This window comes from Gopherus evgoodei, chromosome 8 (genome assembly GCF_007399415.2).
Source record: "Gopherus evgoodei ecotype Sinaloan lineage chromosome 8, rGopEvg1_v1.p, whole genome shotgun sequence".
NCBI classification, from domain to species: domain Eukaryota; kingdom Metazoa; phylum Chordata; order Testudines; family Testudinidae; genus Gopherus; species Gopherus evgoodei.
This window is the reverse complement of record NC_044329.1, coordinates 112,577,034-112,599,483: the sequence shown is the minus strand read 5'-3', so window position 1 is coordinate 112,599,483 and position 22,450 is coordinate 112,577,034. Positions and strand designations below refer to the sequence as shown.

Here is a 22,450-nt window from a genome sequence, read left to right as displayed (position 1 = left end):
GCAAGATCTTCCCTGATGCTTCACTCATCTGTGGACAAAAACATCAAAAAATATAACCAGCCATAGAGTTCAAATGGAGTAATGTCATCTCGGCTGAGGAGATGGCTACAATAAGCAGTCAGAATTGTTATTCCTGATTTGAACAAGGCCGCTGCCTAAAGGAACAGTAGTTAGGAGAGAGATAATAAGTGTAAATATTTTAATTACTTTTTCCGAGGCAAGTTAAACATGCTTAAAATCTGCCTTCTTTGTATTTACAGAAACTCTTTGAGTGTCTTTCTTTATTTCCCATTGGGTGAGCATTGTTGTGGATAATGGAATGGGGAGCTGTAAATCTGAGATACACAGCACTCGTGTATGCATACTGGTATTTATTAATCAATACACTGAACATGATTTGACACTCTGTGTCCTGTTTAACCCTGTTTTTCTGTCTGTTTAAATTCCTCAGTTTTCTTTGGTAAGTGCTTGGTATTCAGATTTTACAAATCTGCATAAAACCAACACCTACCATGAACTGCCTACAGATTAGATATGCATGAATCTCTCCCTTGTACTAACAGCCTTCATATGTGCAAAATAAGATCAAGGGGACAAAACTGGGGATTAGGGGTTCACTGCCAATTTGCCTACCTGGATTTCCAAACAATTGAATCTATATATTGTTTATTAACCACATAGTAAACTCAGGGCATAATGCTCCACATGCTAATCTTAAAGCCAATGATAAAACAAATTTGTGCTGACTGATGCATCAAGTCAACTGGACCTTGTTACCAAAAGCCCTCCTTATAAGATGCACTGCATTACAGCATGTAAAAGTGATCTTCAGCTCCCTTACAGGGAGGGTAAGGATTCTTTCCTCCAGCTCCTGGGAGGCGTGGCTGGTGGGCCATTGTTTCGTCACTGGGATTCATAGAAATTCTTCGTCATTTTGTTTGAAAGTATTTTCTGTATAAAGTGAGTTCTATGTTACACTAATCTCCATGCCAGAGGGAACTAATACTGGGTTTGTACAAATGTGCTCTCATGGAGGCTGGCTTTGCTCTTCTGTCCCCTTAATTTCATTTCTTTAAATCAGCAGATTTTGTCCCACTGGTCCATTCTAACCTGAAAGCCAGAATGTGCCCCATGCCAGCAACCATGTGCGTAGCACCGCGACCCTCCCAGCACACTCACCCTCACACACCACCCAGTCTCCTCTCCCCCACCCCTGGCTATCCAACAAAGGGCACCGCACCATCTTTCCAGTGTCTCTTCCATGACAACTGCTTGAATAATAATGAATGCAAGTGGGTAGCCAGTCGCCAGCAGCTCCTCTCCAGCGCAGTGGAATGGCATACCCCAGGGTGGGGGCTGCGCTCCTGGGAGAAATGAGCTTTACTAACCTAAGAGTGTCGCTCTGACTTTACTGCACATCAGTTTCTTTTTATTTATTCCTGTCGCGCTAATACAAATTCTAGCTTTAAAAAACTCTCTGCTTTTTAGTTATAATTTTCTTCCTTTCCTCTTTTGTACTAATGCTTCTCTCTAATCTTATTTGCATTCAAATTACCTCACCAGGTGGTACACCAATCAGAGGTAAGAATGCTGAAATGTGTCACATCACTTCATTTCCTGTCTGCCCTGCTCCTTCTCCACCAGTGTCACTCATCTCCAGCTGTTTCTCTCAGCCCTAACTCTGCCAGTGCTCTTGCTCATCTGCACTCTCCCACTAGCTTGTTGATTTTGGTTTATTTTTAGTGTGACTCCTTGCAGAGTCATCCATTGCAATGTTGCACTGTTGAAAGGGGGTTATTCAACGGAAAGTTTGCAAACTAGAAACACTTCTCCCGTGTGTCGCAGAGGGGCCGACTCCTCCTGCGGCTTCAAGAACTCTCTGAACTTCTGTTCAGCATGGTACAGCCGTCACCTGCTGGGTGTCGATGTGCAGGGAGTTTTGATCAGTCGCTGTAGTTTAAGATTGTAACATTTTCACAAGAGAACAATCAAACCTTTTGTCACTCTGCTGCTGACAGGCATGAAAATCTAATCAGATGAAGATAAATTCTAGAGAGTTCAGGCAAATCTGGCTGTGAGATAAGCAGCCCCTTGGTTTGAGAGCTGTGTGAAGTACTGTAGTGAGTGAGGAATCAGCCACTCCTGGGGAGTCCTGAAAGCCGGCTCGTCCCACTGGAGCCAGTTGGCTCTGAATTGTAGCATAGAGATTTGTTTTGAGCAAATGAATCCGAAACAGTTCGGGCTGCTTTAAACCTTCATTAGTTAAACCCACCTACAGATTGACAGCCCAGCATGCACAGGCGTTGGCTAGTTTTTCACAGCCTGCATGCACTAATAATGACTTTCCCATTGGAGTATTGTTCTTCTAGCCTAATACTCACAGTTGTCCCTTTATATTAACTTTACTATGTTAATCTCCGTTAAATGGTAAGACCCTTGAGTTCTCTTGTGATTTCTGTTACCACTGTTGACTGACCCCTACATTTCTTGATAGAATTATTACCCCTCCAAATTGATACAGTCTCATTTGTCCAATGCTGCTGCTCCTCTCCTCCCCACCCTCCACTGAATCACTGCTGGAAGTTAATAATTTGACTCTTTGGAACTGGTTCTGTTGCTGTGGATTAATGTTTTCAGCTCCTGTAAAGTGATTTTAGAGCAAATGTGAATTGCTGTTTCTTGTGTTTTTGCATCAAGTTGCCTGTGTGGCAAATCTGGGTCAGGGGAAAAGATTGAAACTATTTAGTTATTTATAACAAATGAATTGGTTTATGTATGTGTCATTCCTACCTTTGGAATGCTTCAAGATAGACATCTGTGATGTTACAAGCTACTTAAACTACTTCTTCATCTCTATTCCTATTACAAATCCTAAAAGGAAGGGACCGATTGAATACTAACTAGCTGAGTGCGCCCAGCTTCCAGCGCTGCATACACAACACACTGCATTTCTTGGGCCTTTCCTTGCACATTAGCTGACATTAGCGACTCAGCATCAGAACCGTGTGGATGTTCCATACCTCCTGCTTGGGAATTGACCATCTTTCTGTAATAAGAATCATCCATCTCATAAAACATAAATTCCTCCCATTCAAATCCTGACAAGGTATTTTAAGAATGTGCTTGACATTATTTAAAATGTATGTGTCCTGTTTGAATGTCAAAGACGACATTTCTATGAGTGCAGACAGAAGCCATGTGCCCTTTTCTGCCTTTCTCTGACGGATTTCTGCTAGCCTAACGCCTTTTGTTTAAAGCAGAGGTCGTTGAATGTCTAAAGATAACAACTGATTAGCTGAAACCACTTTTCTAAAGGAGAGGTTATTGTCCACTTAGATGTGATACCCCGCTGCACTCTTGTTCCTCCCTACGGTAAGTTCACTGCTTGAGCTTCTCTAGAATCCATGAGCCTGGTCCAAAAGGAAAACTGACTCTGTTTGAACAATCAGTTTGTTAATTAACAATCTGTAATTCTCGGTTGAGAGGTGTGTAGTGTGTGAAGTAGCTTGGGAGTTTCAAGCCTTAGCCCAGTACTTTGAGGACAGGCCAAGACCACTGAAAGACTCATTTGCATGATCAACAGGGGATTAAGATAAGAAATTCCTTCTAAACAGTCCTCATGGAGCCAGAATGAGATTTATTTCTGTGACTAACCTTTTCTGTAGTGGAGTGGTCACCCACTCCTGCCTGGAAGCCCTTAAAGCAGGCCGGGAGAGGGCTGGGGCAGAGAAAAGCTGGGCTGATGGAAAAGCAGCCAGAGCTGTAGCCAGTGCAATCAAGGCCCAGCTGGCCCTTATAAGAGGGCAGTGGGCCAGAAGCACAGACAGACTCTCTCTGCTTTCAGAGAGAGAGAGAGAGGGGGGCCTGGCTGCTGGGAAGCTCAGGGTACCTAGAGTGAGGCAGGGCTAGGGAAAGGCCAGAGGGGCTGGGGAGCTCCAGGCTGGCAACTCCCCAGGCTGCAGGGCCTAGGTCCCATAGAGATGCAGGGTTGCAGAGGAAGGCAGCAGGTCCAAACCTTCCTTGCCAGTGATGAGTGGCTGATACTGCAGTCCGCCCCAGGGAACGGGGGCTAGTTGGTGACTGGCAGTAGCCTATGACTGAGGCGAGGTGAGGGTTTCCCGGGGAGGAGACACTCCGAGACTGAGGGGTGTTTGGCCAGGGGTCAGCACCCCAGGTAGCGGGGTACCAGAGTCCAGGGAGGGACACGGGGGCCAAGCGGCAATGGGACACCGGCCTGCAGAAGGCGCTCCAAGGCTGGCAGAGCTAATTCCCAGAAGAGACCAGCAGGAGGCGCTGCAGAGTTGAGTCCCACACCGGGCTACACTGTCCTTTCTGTCCAAGCCTGGTGTCATAACTCAGCCACAGGGAGACTCTTCTGTTCGTTATCCGGTATTCTTAGCTCCAGACGTTCTCTCTCCACCTTTCAGGTGAAGCCCTGGCTAATGGCCAATCCCAGAGTTCTGTTACTCGCTGGTTCCGCGTCCCTCTGAACAGTGTGAGTGGCATATTCGACAGCAGGTGGACGAGGAATGACAGCCGCTCTAAGTCTGAGGAAATGATGTCTTGCCCTCTGTTTTCAAAGTATAAAACACCATGTTAGTTTTCTGTATTGCTCTGGAATTGAGCTTAATCAACCTTCCAGGGTGTCTTTTGGCTGTTCTCTCCTGCCCTGGTAGGTGTGTGGAGCAGGACATGCCGAGTTCCATGTGAACATTAGCACTTCATAGGTTACATACCAGGTACATGGGCAGCGCCAGAAACAGTAAAGGGACACCGTCAGCTTTGGTATTCCCTATCCTTAACCTGTCTTTGTTACTGCACCGCTGTCACAGGTAACACCTACGATTCCTATATGTGAGGGAGAGTACAGGGAAGGGAAGTATTTTCCTTCGTTCTTTTGGTGTGTATCTGTGCTTGCGATGGTGCTTTGTGTGTGGTCGTTTTTGCTGTTTCCCTTCTTGTTTTTACTCTCAAAAAGGGGGGAAAGAAATATTTTTTAAAATGAAGAATGTGATTGTAAAACCCCAGATGTTGGCAGGGAGACACAGGCTGGTAACGACTGGAACTGTTGGTCACTCATTGCTTGTAGACTGACTGGACTCTCACTCTAGAACCGCACAAATCAATATTCCTTCTGGTTAGTATTGTAGTTCGCAGCTGAGACTGAACCGCGAAGATGTATGGGATCCTTTCCAATACCTGTAAAAGCAGCAGAGAGTCCTGTGGTACCTTATAGATGCATCTGACAGAGTGGGTATTCACCCACGAAAGCTCGTGCTTCACTACGTCTGTTAGTCTATAAGGTGCCACAGGACTCTCTGCTGCTTTGACAGATCCAGACTAACACAGCTACCCCTCTGAAACTTGAGAGCTCAGAGCCATCCAAGACTCAGTAATGTACCAGGAGACCAAAAGAGCCACGGCTTATATTCTGTACCTCCCTTTTCTCCTGTTTGCCCACGTTCAGTTTCAGATGTCCAGTGACATCACCAGCTGCCTCATTGGTGTGTATCAGAGTTGATTCCTCAGCAGCAGCACAGGCATCCAAAGCAGGTCCCTAACATGCCAATCATCAGGGTCTGGGATGTAATGAACATAATGAGCACTAACAAGGAAATTATTTTTGTAGTTATCTTGTTTGCATAATTGGCGCCACTGATGGGCTGGGTGTATTTGTCTATAATAGCTGGAAGCTGAAGTACAAAGTCTATAGTACTGCATGAACCAGAGAATACTAGAAATGCTGCTTTTAATTATTAGCTTGTAAGAGACTTTTTAAAAAGTGTTTGGAGTCTGAGTCTGTCCCAATTTTACTTTAGTGAGCACAGATTCTTTAGGGCAATTTACCACAGCATCAAACTCTTGCCATCTCCTCTGATCAGATTCACAATCTATGTCCTACAGTCCCCACTCCCCATGCCAGCCCTTAAAAATCCGTCTGGAGTGCTTCTGGAGGGAGGTGGGTGGAGTGCTCTTCCCAGCCCCAGAGACAGCTCTGCACGTGGTGCTGGGATATCTGCAATGCCTTCAGTGCTTGCAAAAGCACACTCTGGTAGATCAGGAAGGATTATCAGAAGCCCAGTAGAATCCCCTGATAGCTGGGCTGTAAAACTCCCCTGTGCAGCTCTCACTTGATCAGAATTGTTTTCCCACATCCAAAAAGTGACCGAAGCGAACTAGAGACCACAGTCCAGACACTGATCAGAATTTTTTCCCATACCTGTTTTATACATGGCTTTCTGCTCTGTTACTTCATTCAGTTTTCATTAGCATTATTAACATGATTCGACTACCAGGTCTGTCAAGGCCAAAACACAGTAATTGTCAGTGTCTCAGGCAGGTTTTAGAGCCGCAGTGGAGTGGGTGGGTTTGTCTCGTATCTTTCACATCGTGGAGCCGTTTCTGCAGCTTACCCTTAGCCCAGAGTTAGAATTGGTTCTCTCCTCTCTTTGTGTTGCTGTGTATAAAGCACAGAGGGCAGCTACTGTTTATTTAATGCCAGTGAGGGCGTTTCTGTTTGAATGGAGCAGGAGCCAGCATGGCTCCATTTTACTGATTTCCATTGGAGATGCTCCAGCCAAAGCGGCATATGTCAGCAAGAAGTGATCTACAGAAACAGGATCTTTAAATTACTTTAGACAACGTCCTGGATTTAAAAAGGAGCTGAGAGGGGATCTGCCTCTCTATGTGGTGCCTTTTAGTGAGAGGAAATGGAGGGCAGCAGGCCTCAGCACCATGGATTGTTCTGCTCACCAAATGGCTGACATGGAAAGCAACTGCGGAGGAAGCCACACATTGGATTTCTCTCTTGTGGAGGACGTGGGCAGGTTGTTCAGGGCAGAGATGGGGAGGAGTGAAATAACTAGGCACTCAGGGATGCAGGTGGGTGAAATTCTGTCTCCTGTAGAGCTGCTGCCTGAACAAGGAGAGTGTCTGCATCAGTAGCTGGGATCCATTAGCACCAGCGTTGTGACCCTCCTGCTTACATAAATGCAGTGGAGATTCCTCTGACTCTTGGGCATTTCACTTGTGTTCATTCTCGTAGTCCAGGGAAAAGACAAAACTCTTCTGGTCTTTGTGCCCTCGTGGCTGAGTCCAGGAGTCAAACGGGTGCACGTGTGCCTGGGAGAGCTCCATGCAGATAAGTAGCCCCAAGAGAAGCTGCACAGAGCTCCCGGTGTCTCTGCGGGGTTCCGCTGAGCAGCACAGCCTCTCCACTGTCCATTTCGGGGTTCGGGTTTCAAAGAGTTAAACTGGTGTTGGAGCTAGAGAGTTTTTTACACCGAGTTACAGACGGTGGAGAGGGAGGAGAGCCCAGCCCGCCCTAGCGTATCTGCCAGGCTGGTGGCCTTATCAGGATCTGCCTTTCCCATGTTCTGCACAATGTGCTTTTTAAATGCCACTTTTAAGCACCATCATTGCCTCTAATGATTTTTTCCTAAGCAGCACGACTGTATTTGAATAGATAGGAACCTCGGAGAGCTGCTGTGGGGCTATCATCTGCGCCCATGCTGAAGGAGGAAAAAAAACCTCCAAAACGAAGAAGTGATTGGCACGGAGGACCGAGTGCAGAAGAAAAAGCTGCTTGTCAATCATCAGCAGCCATTTCTTCCCTCAGCTCCAGAAAGTCCAGCCTCATCACTGTTCTCCCTGGCCCCGGAGAGCAGCCAGGGGCTCTTCTCACAGCTTGCAGCGCTGTGCTGTGTTGTAACAGACCTGAGCTGTGATCAAGATCAGCTTATCACAATCAATGCCTCTCCTAGCAACCTGTGCTCCCCCTGCCCATGGTGGGCAGTGGCTGCGGGGCTAGCGCCCTGCTTGGGAAGCAGGCTGAGAGGAGTGGTTCCATGTCAATGTAGCCTGACACCCGAGGCTCCCTTGCCAGTGAAAGAGCTGGCAGGCATAGCAATGTGCTCCCTCGTTCCTTCGGCGGTGCCGTGTTTGTTGTTAGTGTTTTAGGACTTCCCTCCAGGTGTGGTGCTTGCTGGGGCAGATGGGCCCACATAAGTCGGTGACCTTAGCCAGAGTCCTCGTTCTGCACGTGCTGCCCGGGAGAGAGCGTTTGCACGATCGGGCCCTTAGACATGTTTTAACAACATTTTAACATTTCCAAAGTGTATTTTTTAAAATCCAGTTACAGTTTCTTTGTCTAATCAGCAGAGTGGCTGTCATGGCACTGGGAGTTGGGGCTGGGTGTCTGCCTTCTGAATCCTGCCTAGTCTTAGCCCCACTGGGTGATTAACGCTTATTGAGTAGCTGTTAGCCCTCAGATTTCAAAACCCTCTCCAAAGGCAGGTCAAGGTCTGTCTCATTTTTCCAGGTGTACAGAGAGAGATTGGGGTGGAGAAAGGGAAGAGACTTGCCCAAGGTCAGTGGCAAAGGTCTCCAGATTCCCAGCCCTGTGCCCTTGCTCTAGGGTAGCAGAGCACAGAGGAGATGACAGACATGGCTTTCCCAGCACTCACAAGTGAGTAAATGGTTAATCGTTGATTTGACAACTATCAATCAGAGCAGTTGCTAAGAACTGATAGAATTTACCAGTGCTTGGAAACTCCCTGTCTCTGTGACTTCCATCAGCGCTGCAGATGGGGGCTGGTCAGTCCTCCAGCCCTGCCAGGGCCGCTCCCCGTGGTAGGGTTTCTAGTGCCTTGTCCAAACTAGAGGTAAATTTCTCAAGTGATGAGGCTCGCAGGAGCCAGTTCCATCACTGCCTGGGGGATTTTCCTCCTCAGCCTGCGTTGTCCCGTTTCCCAGCTGTGGCCTGGCCTGGCCCCCCTTGTTTCTCTTCAGATAATTCCTCTGTGGCATGCCCACCCTGCAGATATTTGGGACCATGTACATCTCCCTGTGTCTGTCACATCACCCTTCGTTTTCCCACTAGAAAAACAAGGCTTGCCGCCCTGCTGGCTGCCCTCACAGTATCACAGTGGGGCAGCTTCCTGCTGCTGTTAATTATTTTGCAGGCCCTTCATGTTTGTTTCGTGACGGTTTTGGTTTTGTAGCTGTCAGAATCTCTTCTCTGGCACAGACTGGAGGTTTCCTTTTCCTCGTTCGTCTCCTGGGACCTCTCAAGCGTTCTCCAGGCAGTGCTCTGTGGCCCTGGTCGCTGTTGTCTCCGCGTGCCCATAGCTATACTGGACACATCTCGAGTTGCTTGCACAGTGGCCTGAGTGGTGTGAGGACTTGTTGCTGAAGCACAGTAGTGTGCACTGAAAGTGGTGTTCTCAGAACCACGCCCCTGTCCACACTGGCCATGGCAAGCAGTGACAGAGTTTGATCTGCAGCAGACCTCTTTGCATCCCTCCCTTGCTCTGACATTTGGGTGCCTTGAGGTTAAGCACCCATAGATTGGCTAAGTGATGGTTAAGGAAAGTGGGGAGGTCATAAGGCTGCATTTGCATGTAAGCCCCAGTGAAGTTCACTTGCAGGCTAAATAACAAAGAGAGTGTCTTCTTGTGCTGCCCCAACCCCCATCCTGTCCTCACGCAAAACCCTCTCACCCCTATTTACTGGGGCTTTCAACCCAAGCCAGCTGGCTCCTCTGGCTGTAGCCTAAAAACAGAGTGAGACTGTCACTTGGACTGGGTAACCTTACGAGAGCCAGTTCTTAATTTAATTGTAAGTTGAGCACAGGATCTGGTCCAAGAGGTGAAAATATTCTGGAATTGCTCAGTAATAGTGACCATAATATAATTAAATTTAACATCCTTGTAGGGAGCAAAATACCAAAGAAACCCACCACAGTATCGTTTAACTTCAGAAAGGGGAACTACACAAAAATAAGGAAGCTAGTTAAATGGAAATAAAAAGGAACAGTCACAAGAGTGAAGTGCCGTCAAGCTGCATAGAAACTTTATAAAGAGGCTCAAATTAAAAGTGTCGGAGAAAAACTCGGTTCTCACTTTTTGGTTGAGTGCAGCAAAATCAAACACTTTGTTATTCTCAAGCAATTGCAAAGAGGGAGGGAGTGCGCTAGGATACAGGGTTTCCCCAGTCCTAGGCAGGTCTCTCAACAGGTAAACAGTTACAGTACAGACAATAATAAGCAACAGCTGCATTTTGTTTATACATAGGTCATCCTGATATCTTGTTTTTCTCACTTATTTAACTAGAGTCTGCATTTCATATTATCTACACAAGGTCGAAACAATTCACACAGTTCTTTCCCACTCGCCTCACGCAATCCTCGCTTCTACAAATCTCGCGTTAGTAGGGTTACAGCTAGCCAGACTCTTGCTAACAGAGACGGTCTTTCATTAAGATCCCCTACTGTCACGGAGTGTGGGGAGTCCAGTCCTGCACCCCTCTTCCTGGGCCCCACAGTGACTCTTAGCCAGCCAGTAAAACAGAAAGTTTATTGGACAACAGGATTGCAGGTTACAGCAGAGCTTGCAGGCACAGTCAGGACCCCTCCACCGAGTCCTTCTGGGCTTTCAGGGTGCTTGGACCCTAGCTAGGATCCCCTGAATTCCGCCCACACAGCCCCAAGCCCAAACTCAAACTGCTTCCCTCCTGCCACCCCCTTGCTTTGTCCCCTTCCCGGGCAAAGGTGTTGACCTTTCCCCTCCCTTACCTAGCTCAGGTTACAGGCCCTGGCATCGTCCATCCCCTAAAGTCCTCCCCTGCTCTCCCACTCCCCACACAGACAGTCCCTACTGCATCACACCTACAAATCCCTGTCAGTTCTTTCTCTACTTCCACAAATGCATACCCCAATTTAAAAAAAAAAAGGAGGTAAGAGAACCACACATGAAAAATGACACCTTGAAAAGATAACTCACTTGATATTGCCCTGTTCTGTTCATTGTCTCTGAAGCATCTGTCTTTGGCCCCTGATGAAAGACAGGATACTGGGCTGGATGGACCATTGGTCAGACCTAGTACAGCCCCTCTTACGTTCTTTTAACCTGCCCACTTTGCGGTGAGGATGCAGGATAAATCACTGCAGATAGTCCTCTAGTACCTTCCCACAATCCCTCCTCCTCTCCACCCCCGTATGTGCCCGGAAGGACAGAAACATTCTCCCATAATTCACTGGGAAGGAATCCTGCAGCAGCGCCACTTCCTGCAGCACAGAGAACCATGGGATATGCTCCGAGAAGTCCTAGTGACGGATGCAGGGGAGTGCAGTTCCAGTTACGACACTGTATTTTAGCTATGGCTTTGCAGGGTGGTGCTCACGCCTGGGCTAAGCTAACCTGGGAGCTCAGCACCTGAGTTAACTCTGCAGTGAAAACACAGCCTAGAGCGTAATAGGAGGAAATTAAGAGGGGGTAAAATAGGCTAAATATCAGAGAGATCGTCCCGCCAGTCAGTGCTGCTCGGTTATGGCACAGAGTCCCTGGGTAGTGGCAGAAGCCCTGTCATTTGGCACATTTAAAACTCAATTGGACAGAACACTAATACGTTACAATCGGGAGCCATCCCTCATGGGCCCTTGGGTATGCACTAGATAACCTCATAGGTGTTTTCCATCTCTAGATTCTGTTCTTCTCTCCAGCTTGTCAGGGCTGGGAAGCTTCCTCCCACTCTGCTGACTCTGTGAGCATGTGGACATCCAACATTTCCCCTGAATTCAGCAGCAATGCATGAGAGATGTTGGGCTGGCCCTGCATTCTGAAGAAGTCCAGAGACCTGTGGTTTGGGGAGCTAGCGTCTTGAGTGATTGCAGTAGCATGTTTTCTCTGTCCTGCTGAAGCCTCATTTTCAGCCCTAATGCAACAACAGCGAGGGCTTTGTGCATCATTTGTATTATATGGCAGAACTCCGGGAAGTTCATTTTTTTCCCCCCGTGACACACAGACTCCTGCTACAGTCTCAGTTTATCCTTCTAAATAATGTAGGTGGCGGCGGTTGATTCACATCACTTTCTCTTCTCTTCTAATGATGTGAAAACCTAAGTTTGACCTCCTCCGCTTGAACTGAGAAGAAGGGAGATAGCAATTTCTGCAGCTATTCACAGTGCTGCTCTCCAGTTATTCTGAACCGTGGCGGATGGAAGTGGGTTCAAATTCTTACAAGCAAAAGGTTTAATATTTTCTTCTAGTTCAAGTCTGGTTTGTGAGCAGAGTTCCCCTCCGACAAGCTGCTGGAGCCAGAAAAATCTGAGCACTTGGGTGCGTTAAAAATGAATTCCTTGTTGCCGTGGGAAAGCAGGCAGAGTAACAGAGAGCCGTACCTAGGCATTTGCCCTTAATAGTGACGGGTTATTTTTCACTCTTGTCACCAGGTGTATTGTGGGTCTCTGTCATTTTCTCACCTCTTCCTATCTAGGCCCCACCTGCAGCCCAGTTAGCAGAGTTTGGGTTTAGGTTCAATCCATACAAGGTGGAGAGCAGACTTTGAAATGTTAATGCCATTCCAGCCAAACCAGTGCTGAACGTGGGTGGGACAGCCCGTGTGGATGGGAGTTGACCACAGTTCACCTGAGAGGGTTAGAAATTGCGTGTAAAATGGTCAGGCGCAGGGTAGACATAGCCTTGGTCTCGTGTGGTTAGCACAACTCTCGCTATGTTCTGGAGGTGGTTGTTATCATTTGTACCCGTGGTGCCCTGGCAGGCTAGACATGTGATCACTTCTGTACCCAGAGATGCTTACAGCCTGAGTGAAATATTCCTGGGGCGGGAAGAGTGGGAACAAAGGCAAAGAGGACTCTGTGATGTCCTTTGTTCTGCAGATTGCTTGCTTTTGCTATTTGATACTGTCTGTGATCAGGTGAGAGTGAGGAAAGGACTGGCATGGAGAGAGCCGATTAAAGGCAAGTATAAAGATGTGGCTTTTGAGGAGGAATTTGGTGGAGAAGAGGGAGGATGAGCAGGCAGCAAAGCCCTAGTTCTGTTCAGCAGAGGCCATGACTGTGGAGGAGTAAGACGCAAACAGCAGTGGTTAGGCTACTTTTTGTTCATCTGCTTTGATTAGAAAAATCTGATTTTAAAGTCTGTTAAAGGTCCTTTCATTAGACAGGAATCCTTTCCAATCAATGCTGTAACTAACATGGAGCTGTGTGTGTTTTCTTTATTTAATCGGTGCATTTAAGTATCTGTGTCCACTGGAAAGGCATCAATAACTGGTTTTCTCATGCAGCTAAAAAAACTCACCCTCACCAGCCTTTGACAACAGCATGGACACCGTGGGGCTGCAGATAGGTACCCCTGGGAGTCTGAGGGCCGCAGTTTGTGATACACTTGCCCAAGAAAGCTGCTTTTCAAGTAGGGCCTGTGTTTGTCGTGTGGTGAAACTGTTCAGTTATCATGTCTGGACTTGCCATAACCTGGGTTGTCTATGTCTTCTTGTTTGTGCACAGGGGCTCTGCAAATAGAGAATAGTGAGGAGTCAGACCAAGGCAAATATGAATGTGTTGCAACCAACAGTGCAGGAACCCGCTACTCTGCTCCGGCTAACCTTTACGTTCGAGGTAAGAGCAGTTCTCTCTCCAAGGGTCACTCTCTCCCTGTTTAATAAACTATGTGGCTTTGCAATGAACGAAGATGTGGTCCTGTCGTTGTGCATCGATAACGCTTTGAGGATTGCGTGACTTGAGTGGCCATTTGCTCAAGATTTGACAAATTAAATCCAAACGCACGTTTGGATAACATCAGGCTTGATTCAAATTAGCAAGACCTGGAAATCCATCTTCACCAAGCTTGCGGGATGCTTCTATTGTCAAAAGAGCTGAGCTAAGGCCAGAATTTTAATTCCTTTGAATTTCTTTACTTTGTGGCACAGTTACTTAAGGGGAGGAGGGGTGTTTCAGTCTCCTATAAAGACAAATCTTCAGTGGAGAAGTCTAAAATAAAGTCCCATTTAGCTGCTAAGCCAAGGCTTGTCAATTGTTAGTGAGCAGGTCTTTAGCCACCTGCTTTGGAATGTTTAGCCTTAAAAGCTAGAGAACAGAATAGCTTTTTGAAGTTTTCTTGGTCAATCTTGTGTCTGCGCTGAAGATAGATCCTACAGGTATTAAAGATACACACTGAGAACCCTTCTGAAAATTAGCTGCTGTTCATGCGAAGAAGCCACTTTCTAATGGTTATTGTCTTGCCTTTTTAAAACTGTTGTTTTCAGAATACAAAAATGACCAGACTTTATGGCTGATGGACCTCTGGCCTAATTTATTTTTCTAAATTAAAGAAATCCGAATTACAAGTTTTTTGGGTGGGGGGGGGTGGTCTTTAAATAGTTGATGAACTCTCTTCTGTTCATCAAGAAAGAAGAGTGCTTCCCTGGTTGGGATCTGGTATAGCCAGAGCAACCAGGTCATAAACCCTTGAAAACAGGTTTGGGATTTGCCCAGGGGGTGTGATGCTACCTAAAGCTATTTAGGAAGGTGTTTAGAACCCAGCTTTATTTCCACTTAGTAACTCAAGACACTGACAACGGTTGGTAAATAAAATCTCTTCTGAATTTCTTCCTCTCTCTCTCCCCTTTGAGAACAACCCCCAAAGCCACCCTTGGAAGCTACAAATGCTTTGGTCTGTGTGAAGAGAGGAAAGGATGACGATAAAACGTCACATGCTGTGCGTTTGCTTCTAGGTGCCGCTTCGTGCCTTGTTCTCTTTTTGTTTGCTTCTAGGTGCTGCTTCTTGCATTGGGTTCTTTGCTTATTTGTCGGGGAGGGGGCTCATTTTGCAGCATCATTTGGATTGTAAGAATCTTTGGCAAACTAAAGTATCAGTTTAAACATGCTCAGAAGATTAAGCTTTCTCTGTGCAGTGGAACCACTCATTTGACTCTGTCAGTATAATTATGGGTGATTTTAAACTCCCTGTATTCTTGTAAATTCATTTTTCAGGACGGCTTTAGTAAAATTCATCCCCAGGTTGTCACTTCACACCCTGAGGGAGAGAGTGTTCATTTGAATGTATCACACTGGATGTTATTGCACTGACCTTGGGGGTATTTAGGCTTCGTGCCACAATAGCTGAGTGTTTTCCTTCCTGTACATAAGATCAATCTATGAAACATACCCGATCTTTCATAGAAATGCTACAGAAAATACTGCTAGGAGGCCAGTATTTCAGCTGAACGCAGCAGCTTCTAAGGATGGAGAAACCTCATCTTAAATCTTGCTGGTTTCCCATTCATGGATGTTCATTCTTTATTTACCAAGAGAATCCCTTAAGACTGTAAGAAATACAGTAAGCAACAGCACTTGGCTTGCCACACAGAAAGGGCTGCCTGGTCTGCATGGGCTTGGGGATGAGAACGGGTTTACACATGGATGAGAGGCTCCAGATGCTTCATAAAAAGAATGCTCCAGACAGACCTGTGCTCAGTTCATTTTCTGTTTACCAGTGATTTCCTTTTGTATGCTTCTTGGACCAAGCCTCCTTTCATTGCACATCATCTTTACAATGCAAGTCTCCAGCCTGCATGACCCTGATAAAGCCCTGCAGTATACAGAGGACAGGTTACTCCATAAATCGTCTCCAGCTGAAATTCCCCATATGTCTTGGTTCCTAGATAACATTTATTGCTGAGCTATCTGATATCTAGTGTTTTATAAACTGTTCATCATGAATTTGCCTGTTAATGACTTTAACAAGTCAGCCAAACCAAGAACCTTAGCGTATACCTGTAACAAACTGAAAAAGCGTGGGTCCCTTGTCTCTCATATCTGCATTGCAGAATAAAAAGAATCCCCTGTTTCTGCCCATGTGGTTATTGTGCTGTGTTGTGGTTAGTTAGGAGAATTGGTAACTTTCAATGGAGTCCTTGGAAAGTGCCTACGTATTTGCTAGAGAAGACATTAATTAATGCTAAATTACAGTGGAATTAAGTGTTCTAGCTATACCACCACCACATGATGGTTTCGTAATGATTGACCTTATTACAATGAATACCCAAGGAATTAGCTACTTACTGGAAAGTGGCTGAGTATTGCTTCCATTGTAGCTTTGTGAGCAGAGGTCTTAATTTCCATCCAGTGGTAATTCTCCGGAGTGCTTGTGCCTGCTTTCATTTATAGCCTATTGTGTTTTTAATAGATCAAATGTTTGTTTGTCACTTGGCTCCTGGGGTTTCTAGTTTTTGATCATTTCCTCCCCTTTCCCAGCCCCCCAGGAAATCCTTTGTGGGAACCCAGGGTTACAAAGCACAGGCTTATTAGTATCTTTATTAATCTCGACCCTCACACTAACAGAGAAAGTTCCTGGGTGCTGAGAGTGAGTATCCAGGCGCTGCTCAGGGCTTCCCATATCACTAAAAGAACAGAAGGAGGATGGAGCTGGCTACTCTGCAGTGTCTTGCCTCTTTGAATCCTTCAGAGCCAGCACTTCAGCACAGATGGACTTCATTAAAAGTTAAAACATTTCCACACAAGGGATTTGTAAAGGAAAGTGGATGCATTTTCCTTCAAGCTATTATTTTCATTGTAATAAGTGTGCTGAAAAGCAGCCCTCAAAAGTGTTCTGCTTCTAAACTGACAGGTGTGTCTGTCTGTAAAGTGAGCGCTCGGACCACGCCCCACAGCACAGCCCTGCCCTGTGTGCCTGACAGAGCACTTCACGCTGAATGGCCTGCTTCAGCTCAGAATGGTTGGCAGGAAATGTTTTGCACTCTCTGGGGAAGCAAAAGCATTGAAGACCATGCCAAAAAGAGGGATTGCAGATCAGAGAGAGAGAATTTATAGTGCTCTCAGTGGGGTACGGCCTCACCTAGCCATTTTAGAACTGCAAATCCTTCTGTCCAGGTGCACTTGGACACTCAACTTTGACCCCTTGCCTAGTCTGTCAGAACAGATGGGGAGTCCAGTGACTGTGGTTTGTGTGCTGTTATTACAGTAACACCTCAGAGTCCATTTCAGGGTCAGGGCACCCCCCAGGGTGCTGAGAGCTAGGCAAACACATACGAAGTCATGTTTCTTACTGTCTAATTTGAGACAAGACACAATACGTGAATGTAACAGCAGGAGCGAAGACGGGCATAACAGTAGTAGGACCATGTTACTACATCGCTGCGTTGTGTGCCCAGCATAATGGTGCTAATTCACAGAGGAAATAATTTTCTTCCATCCTCCACTTGGCCTCTGGTTGCCTTCAGCCGCACATAGAGGCTTGTGAGTCAGCGACGAGCCACCAGCATTGTCAGGCTCCCCATGGCTCTCATAGCTGGGAGGCGCTGGCTAAACAACTGACTCTGCATGACTAGGCCCTTCCCTCTGGCCTCAGCCTTGGTCTGTCCTGCAGATGGGATCAGCCTCAACCTAATTTATACAAAGCCACTGGGCAGGGAGGCTGCATGGTATAGTGTCCTCTTAGAGCGTAATAGTATTCTCTAGACTGGGCCCCATGCTGCTGCTCATGGGAGTGTAACTGTAGGGTACCGTCATGTTTGATTAGGAGAGTCCATATACAGTCGAGTTTGGGGTAAAACAAAAATAGCTGTTGGCCAGCAAATGGCCTTTGTTATAGATGCCACTTTTTGGACCTTCAAGGCATGGTTGGAGCAAGTTGTTGGTGTCTGGGTAGGTGAGGCAGACATGGAAAATTCTCCACTCCAAAGGGTCTGACACATACTGTACATTACAGTGCGGGAACCCGCAAAACTGGTTTTCAAAAGGACAGCTGTAAATAAGGGCCCTGCCACAAAATGATACGTCAGTATGTTAACCAAGATCACAGTTAGTATAAATGGTATTATTCTGATACCTGTATATTTTGCTGCTTTGTCTCTTAAAGGGACAGGTTGGTATTTAATTTGGAGGGGGTAGAATTTGCTTGGGGGCTGAGATCTTATCTGCTGAGTTTCACCCCGGAACCAAATTAAACCAAAATAAAATAGGATTGCAAGTCGCTCTGGTCCTGGCAACAGCAATCCGATGAGAGCGCAGCTAGCATCTCCGGGCGCGTGGCGAGGATCTCCAGAGCTCTCCCTGGAGCCAAATTGGCTGCCTGACTGAGACCATGATTTGTGTGTCTGTAAAGTGCTGAGGACATTGTGGGCGCTGTGCACATCGCAATAAGGATGCTGAATGACGAAGGTTGGCCTGGAGTAATGGCAGCAGGATTTGAAATATTTCCCAAGGAAATGTTTTGCTTATCTAAAATTAAAACCATCTAAAGTAGCAACAACAGTCAAAGCTGAGGGCATTGCCGATGGGACAGTCAAAGCTGAGGGCATTGCCGATGGGACAGTCAAAGCTGAGGGCATTGATCGAATGTCGAGTGACCAGAGCAGAGGGTTCTTGAGAAAGACTGATAGATAATAGGAAACCTGTTCTGCTATGAAATCCTAGCCCCACGCCTCCAGCGCGTGCTCATTGGCAGTGCCTCTCATTAGTGTTGATCTGGTGGATCTGTACAAATCCAGAGAAGGGCCCTGGCAGTGGTCACATACAAAGAGATGTTGCAAAGACCAGGGCTGGTAAGCTTGGCCAGGAGAAAATGTATTACTAACTGGAATCTGTGACTTGCCATATTGCATCTGACCGGTGGTCTGTCCAGTTTTGCCTTCGGTCTGTGGCAGTGGCCAGCCCCAGAAGTTCAGAGGAAGGAGCAAGAAGCCCTGCAGTAGCAGCTATGGAATGACCTGTCTGCAGGGAAAGTTCCTTGCTCCCCCCCAATAGTTGGAGCATTGCCTGAACCACGAGGCAGAAGAGGTGGTTACATCCCTTTTACCAGTGGTTTTCAAACTTTTTTTCTGGAGACCCAGTTGAAGAAAATTGTTGATGCCCACAACCCAACGGAGCTGGTGTTCAGGGTGTGGGAGGGGGCTCTGGGCTGAAGGAGCAGCGCATTGGGGGTGCAGAGCCAGGCTTCCTGCCTGTCCTGGCACCACAGACCATGCTGCGCCCTGGAAGCACCCAGCAGCAGGTCAGGCTCCTAGGTGGAGCCGCACAAGCACTGCCCTCTCCCCCGGCCAATGGGAGTGCGGAGCAGGTGTTCAGGGCAGGGGCAGCGCGTGGAGCCCCGTGGCCCCCCCACCTAGGAGCCAGACCTGCTGCTGGCCGCTTCCAGGGCTCAGCGCGGTGTTGGAACAGGTAGGCACTAGCCTGCCTTAGTCAGGCAGCACTGTGTTGTACAGACAAAACTACACAGGATCTTTTCAGGGGGCAAGACAAAGATGCCACATTTATTATGATAACAATCTGATTTCTGACCAGTAACTAATATCTTAATCCTTATACACACACATTATACCTAATACCAATACACACATACACACCAGATGTTCTGCAGCTGCTGTATAGTTACCAGTCCTGAAATAGCTTTAGTTCGTGGCCTGATTTTGCAGCTTGGGTTTGTGGCTTGTGGCCGTAACAGGCCAGGAAAGTTGGGCAGAAGGACGAGCTGGGTCTCTGTTGGGCCTGCACCGATGCCCTTCCATGTTGGTAGCAGAATGTTACCCTCCAAAGTCTCCCATCTCACCCATCCTTTTTGTAGACTTTAGTTTGAATCCAGAGTCTATAGGTCTTGCTGTCTCACACTGCCTCTGGGTTTGGTGATTGATCACCCATCAATTGCAAGTGTGACTTTCAGCCTGGGACCTGGCTTTGATCTTCCTTCTATTGTACCTTTTCTTTTTAGGGTGGACACTTCTTACTTTGTTAGGGCTCTTGTCTGCATCTTCAGCTGGTGGGGTTTGAACTTTATTTCATCAGGACAGACTGGGGCTGGAGGTTGATTCCATCATCCATACATACCTCAGTCACACATTTAAACTAAACTAATAAGAGTGCAGCAGGGTTTGCAAAAATGAAGGTTGAAGGAAGCTTTTACAAAATGGAGTGAGCGTTTTAAAATGGGGTTTGAATTACAATATGGCAAACAGTGAACAGAAGTAACAATACAGACAAGTGTAGTGGATGACAAACAGTGAACAGAAGTTACAATGTAGGCAAGTGTAGTGAATGGTGAACAGAAGTTACATTAATAAAGTGAACAATTAAAAACAATTTCATTTATCAGTTCTACAACTGCCGACGGGACTGTTAATGGCCCGGTTGGTGGTGCTGACCAGAGCCACCGGGATCCAGTGCCTTCCATTCTGCGACCCAGATCTGGGTCATGACCCACGGTTTGAAAACCACTGGCTTTTAAAACTCTTGGCAGCTTTTTGTTTTCCAGTGCACTACAACAACTCCAGATAGTCTTGTTAACGATATAAACATCCAGTCTCTCCCTTGGCAGTATGAAGCCACTTTAGCGCAGCATGGTCAGTTTGTAGCTGGAACCGCTGTCCCCAAACATATGGGCATAGCTTTTCCAGGGCGTACACAATGGCATAGCATTCCTTTTCACTGACTGACCAGTGACTTTCCCTCTCAGACAGTTTCTTGCTGAGAAACACGACAGAATGGAAGTTGTGATCCGTTGCTTCCTGCATGAGAACTGCTCCTATACCACGCTCAGATGCATCTGTGGTTACTAGGAATGGCTTGTCAAAGTCCGGAGCTTCACCTTAAGTTGGGTAAAGGCCTTTTGACACTTATTAGTCCACTTAACTGCATTTGGCTGGGTCTTTTTGGTCAGGTCGGTCAGTGGGGCAGCGATTTGGCTATAGTGTGGTACAAATAGCTTGTAGTAGCCGGCCAAGCCTAAGAAGGATTGAACCTGTTTCTTTGACTTTGGGACAGGCCACTTTTGGATAGCATTCACCTTGGCCTGTAGGGGGTTTATGGTTCCTCGACCCACCTGGTGTTCCAGGTAACTTACTATGTTTTGTTCTATTTGACACTTTTCGGCCTTAACAGTTAGTTTGGCCTGCCTGATGCACTCAAAGACCTTTTCCAGGTGTAGAAGGTGGTCGGGCGAGGAGTCAGAAAAAATGGCCACATCATCGAGGTAGGCAACTGCATATTCACCCAGTCCTGCTAGTAGACCATCTACCAGCCTCTGGAAGGTGGCGGGTGCATTTCGCAGCCCGAAAGGAAGCACATTAAATTTATACACCCCTGCATGAGTGATGAATGCTGACCTCTCTTTGGCAGGTTCATCGAGCGGTACTTGCCAGTACCCCTTGGTTAAGTCTATTGTAGAGATGAACTGGGCACGTCCCAACTTTTCCAATAGCTCATCGGTGCATGGCATTGGATAGTTGTCTGGACGAGTGTTGTGGAAAAGACCACCACCTATTCGATTTTGGTCAGACAGGCCAAGGCACCTTTATTGATAAAACAAGAGTACAAGTATGCATACAGGGAGAGACAGAAATTCCATGCAAGGAAAAACTGCTCTGTCCCTTACAGTGTTTACCAAGCTTATAAAGGCTAAAACCGCAAAATGTCATATTGATTACACAAGTTATTTGCTTATTTTTGGTAGTTAATATTGCAGATCAGCGGGTTATTTACAGTAAATTCAGCTTGGGGTATTTCCAGTTAGGGGCTTTTGCAATTACATTGTCTTGTGACTTTTGATTGCGAATACATATTGCACAAGCTATTAGAATATTGCATAGGTCACACATTTTGGCAGTAATTAAGCTGGTCACTTGACAATGCCACCTGGCAATTTTCTATAAGCAAGCAGTTTTATTATGCTATATTTTGCTTAAAGCCAGACTGGCAGGAAAAGACCCCTGGTCCCTCCATGCTTAATTCCTCTTTTGTCAGTGTTTCATACCCATATTTCTTAATACTTGGTTTCCTCTCCACCCAGTGGGCTAGACATTACTGATAAACAAGTTAGGCCTGGATATATGGGCCTATAAACCAAAAAAGCTAAAAGTATTTATAATTATTAAAATATTGTATATTAAAATCACAGAAGCTTATATCAATGTCGGGGATCTGCAGCCAGGACTGATTTGCCTTATTATTTCAACCAGGGTCCCGCTGCAGTATCCATGGCAGTGACAGCAAATTCTTAGGCACTGGTTAAACAAGATTTTAGGAAGACAAAAGTTTACAAGTATTTAATTATATTTGAACCGTAGATGCTCATATTACTGTTGGGGACCTACCACTAGGGTACTTGATCGTACATGGTCTTCAATCTGAACCCTAGGGCAGGATCCACACCAGTGACAGCAAGATTCTAAAGGCAGTGGCTTAAACAAGGGCAGAAAGCTACAAATATTCAATTATATATCAGGACCACAGATGTCTGTATTACTGTTGGTAACCTGTCACAAGAGTACTGTTCGTGCATTATTTTCCGACCAGAACCCTAGGGCAGGGTCCCCACCAGCAACAGTAAACTTTTAGAGGCAGTGGCCGAAGATGGCCCGAGTTGGCCGGCACTAAAGCTACATATAAAGGGTGAGGGGTTATGATTTCTTTCAACGAGTTACCGCATTTAGCTTACGGTAGTCCACGCAAAAGCATATTTCCCCATCTGGTTTGGGTATCAGAACCACTGGAGATGCCCATGCACTGGTAGATGAGCATATTATACCCATCTGTAGCATGTTCTGGATCTCCCGTTCTATAGCAGCTTGGGCGTGAGGAGACACCCGGTAGGGTGGGGTTCTAATTGGGTGAGCATTACCTGTGTCAATGGAGTGGTATGCC

The 22,450-nt window shown here is 46.5% G+C and overlaps 1 protein-coding gene across 21 annotated transcripts in view; it reads left to right on the top strand.

Annotated features, from left to right (window-relative positions):
* Nucleotides 1–22,450, top strand: part of PTPRF (protein tyrosine phosphatase receptor type F) — a 630,174-nt gene that overhangs the window by 477,802 nt on the left and 129,922 nt on the right. For 12 of the 21 annotated variants that reach the window (XM_030572313.1, XM_030572311.1, XM_030572309.1 and 9 more), the window contains exons 7-8: nt 1,564–1,581; nt 13,304–13,414. In XM_030572313.1, the coding sequence (XP_030428173.1) occupies nt 1,564–1,581; nt 13,304–13,414 (129 nt within the window). The remainder of the gene's footprint in view (nt 1–1,563; nt 1,582–13,303; nt 13,415–22,450) is intronic. The other 9 variants (XM_030572314.1, XM_030572312.1, XM_030572306.1 and 6 more) reach the window with 1 other exon arrangement.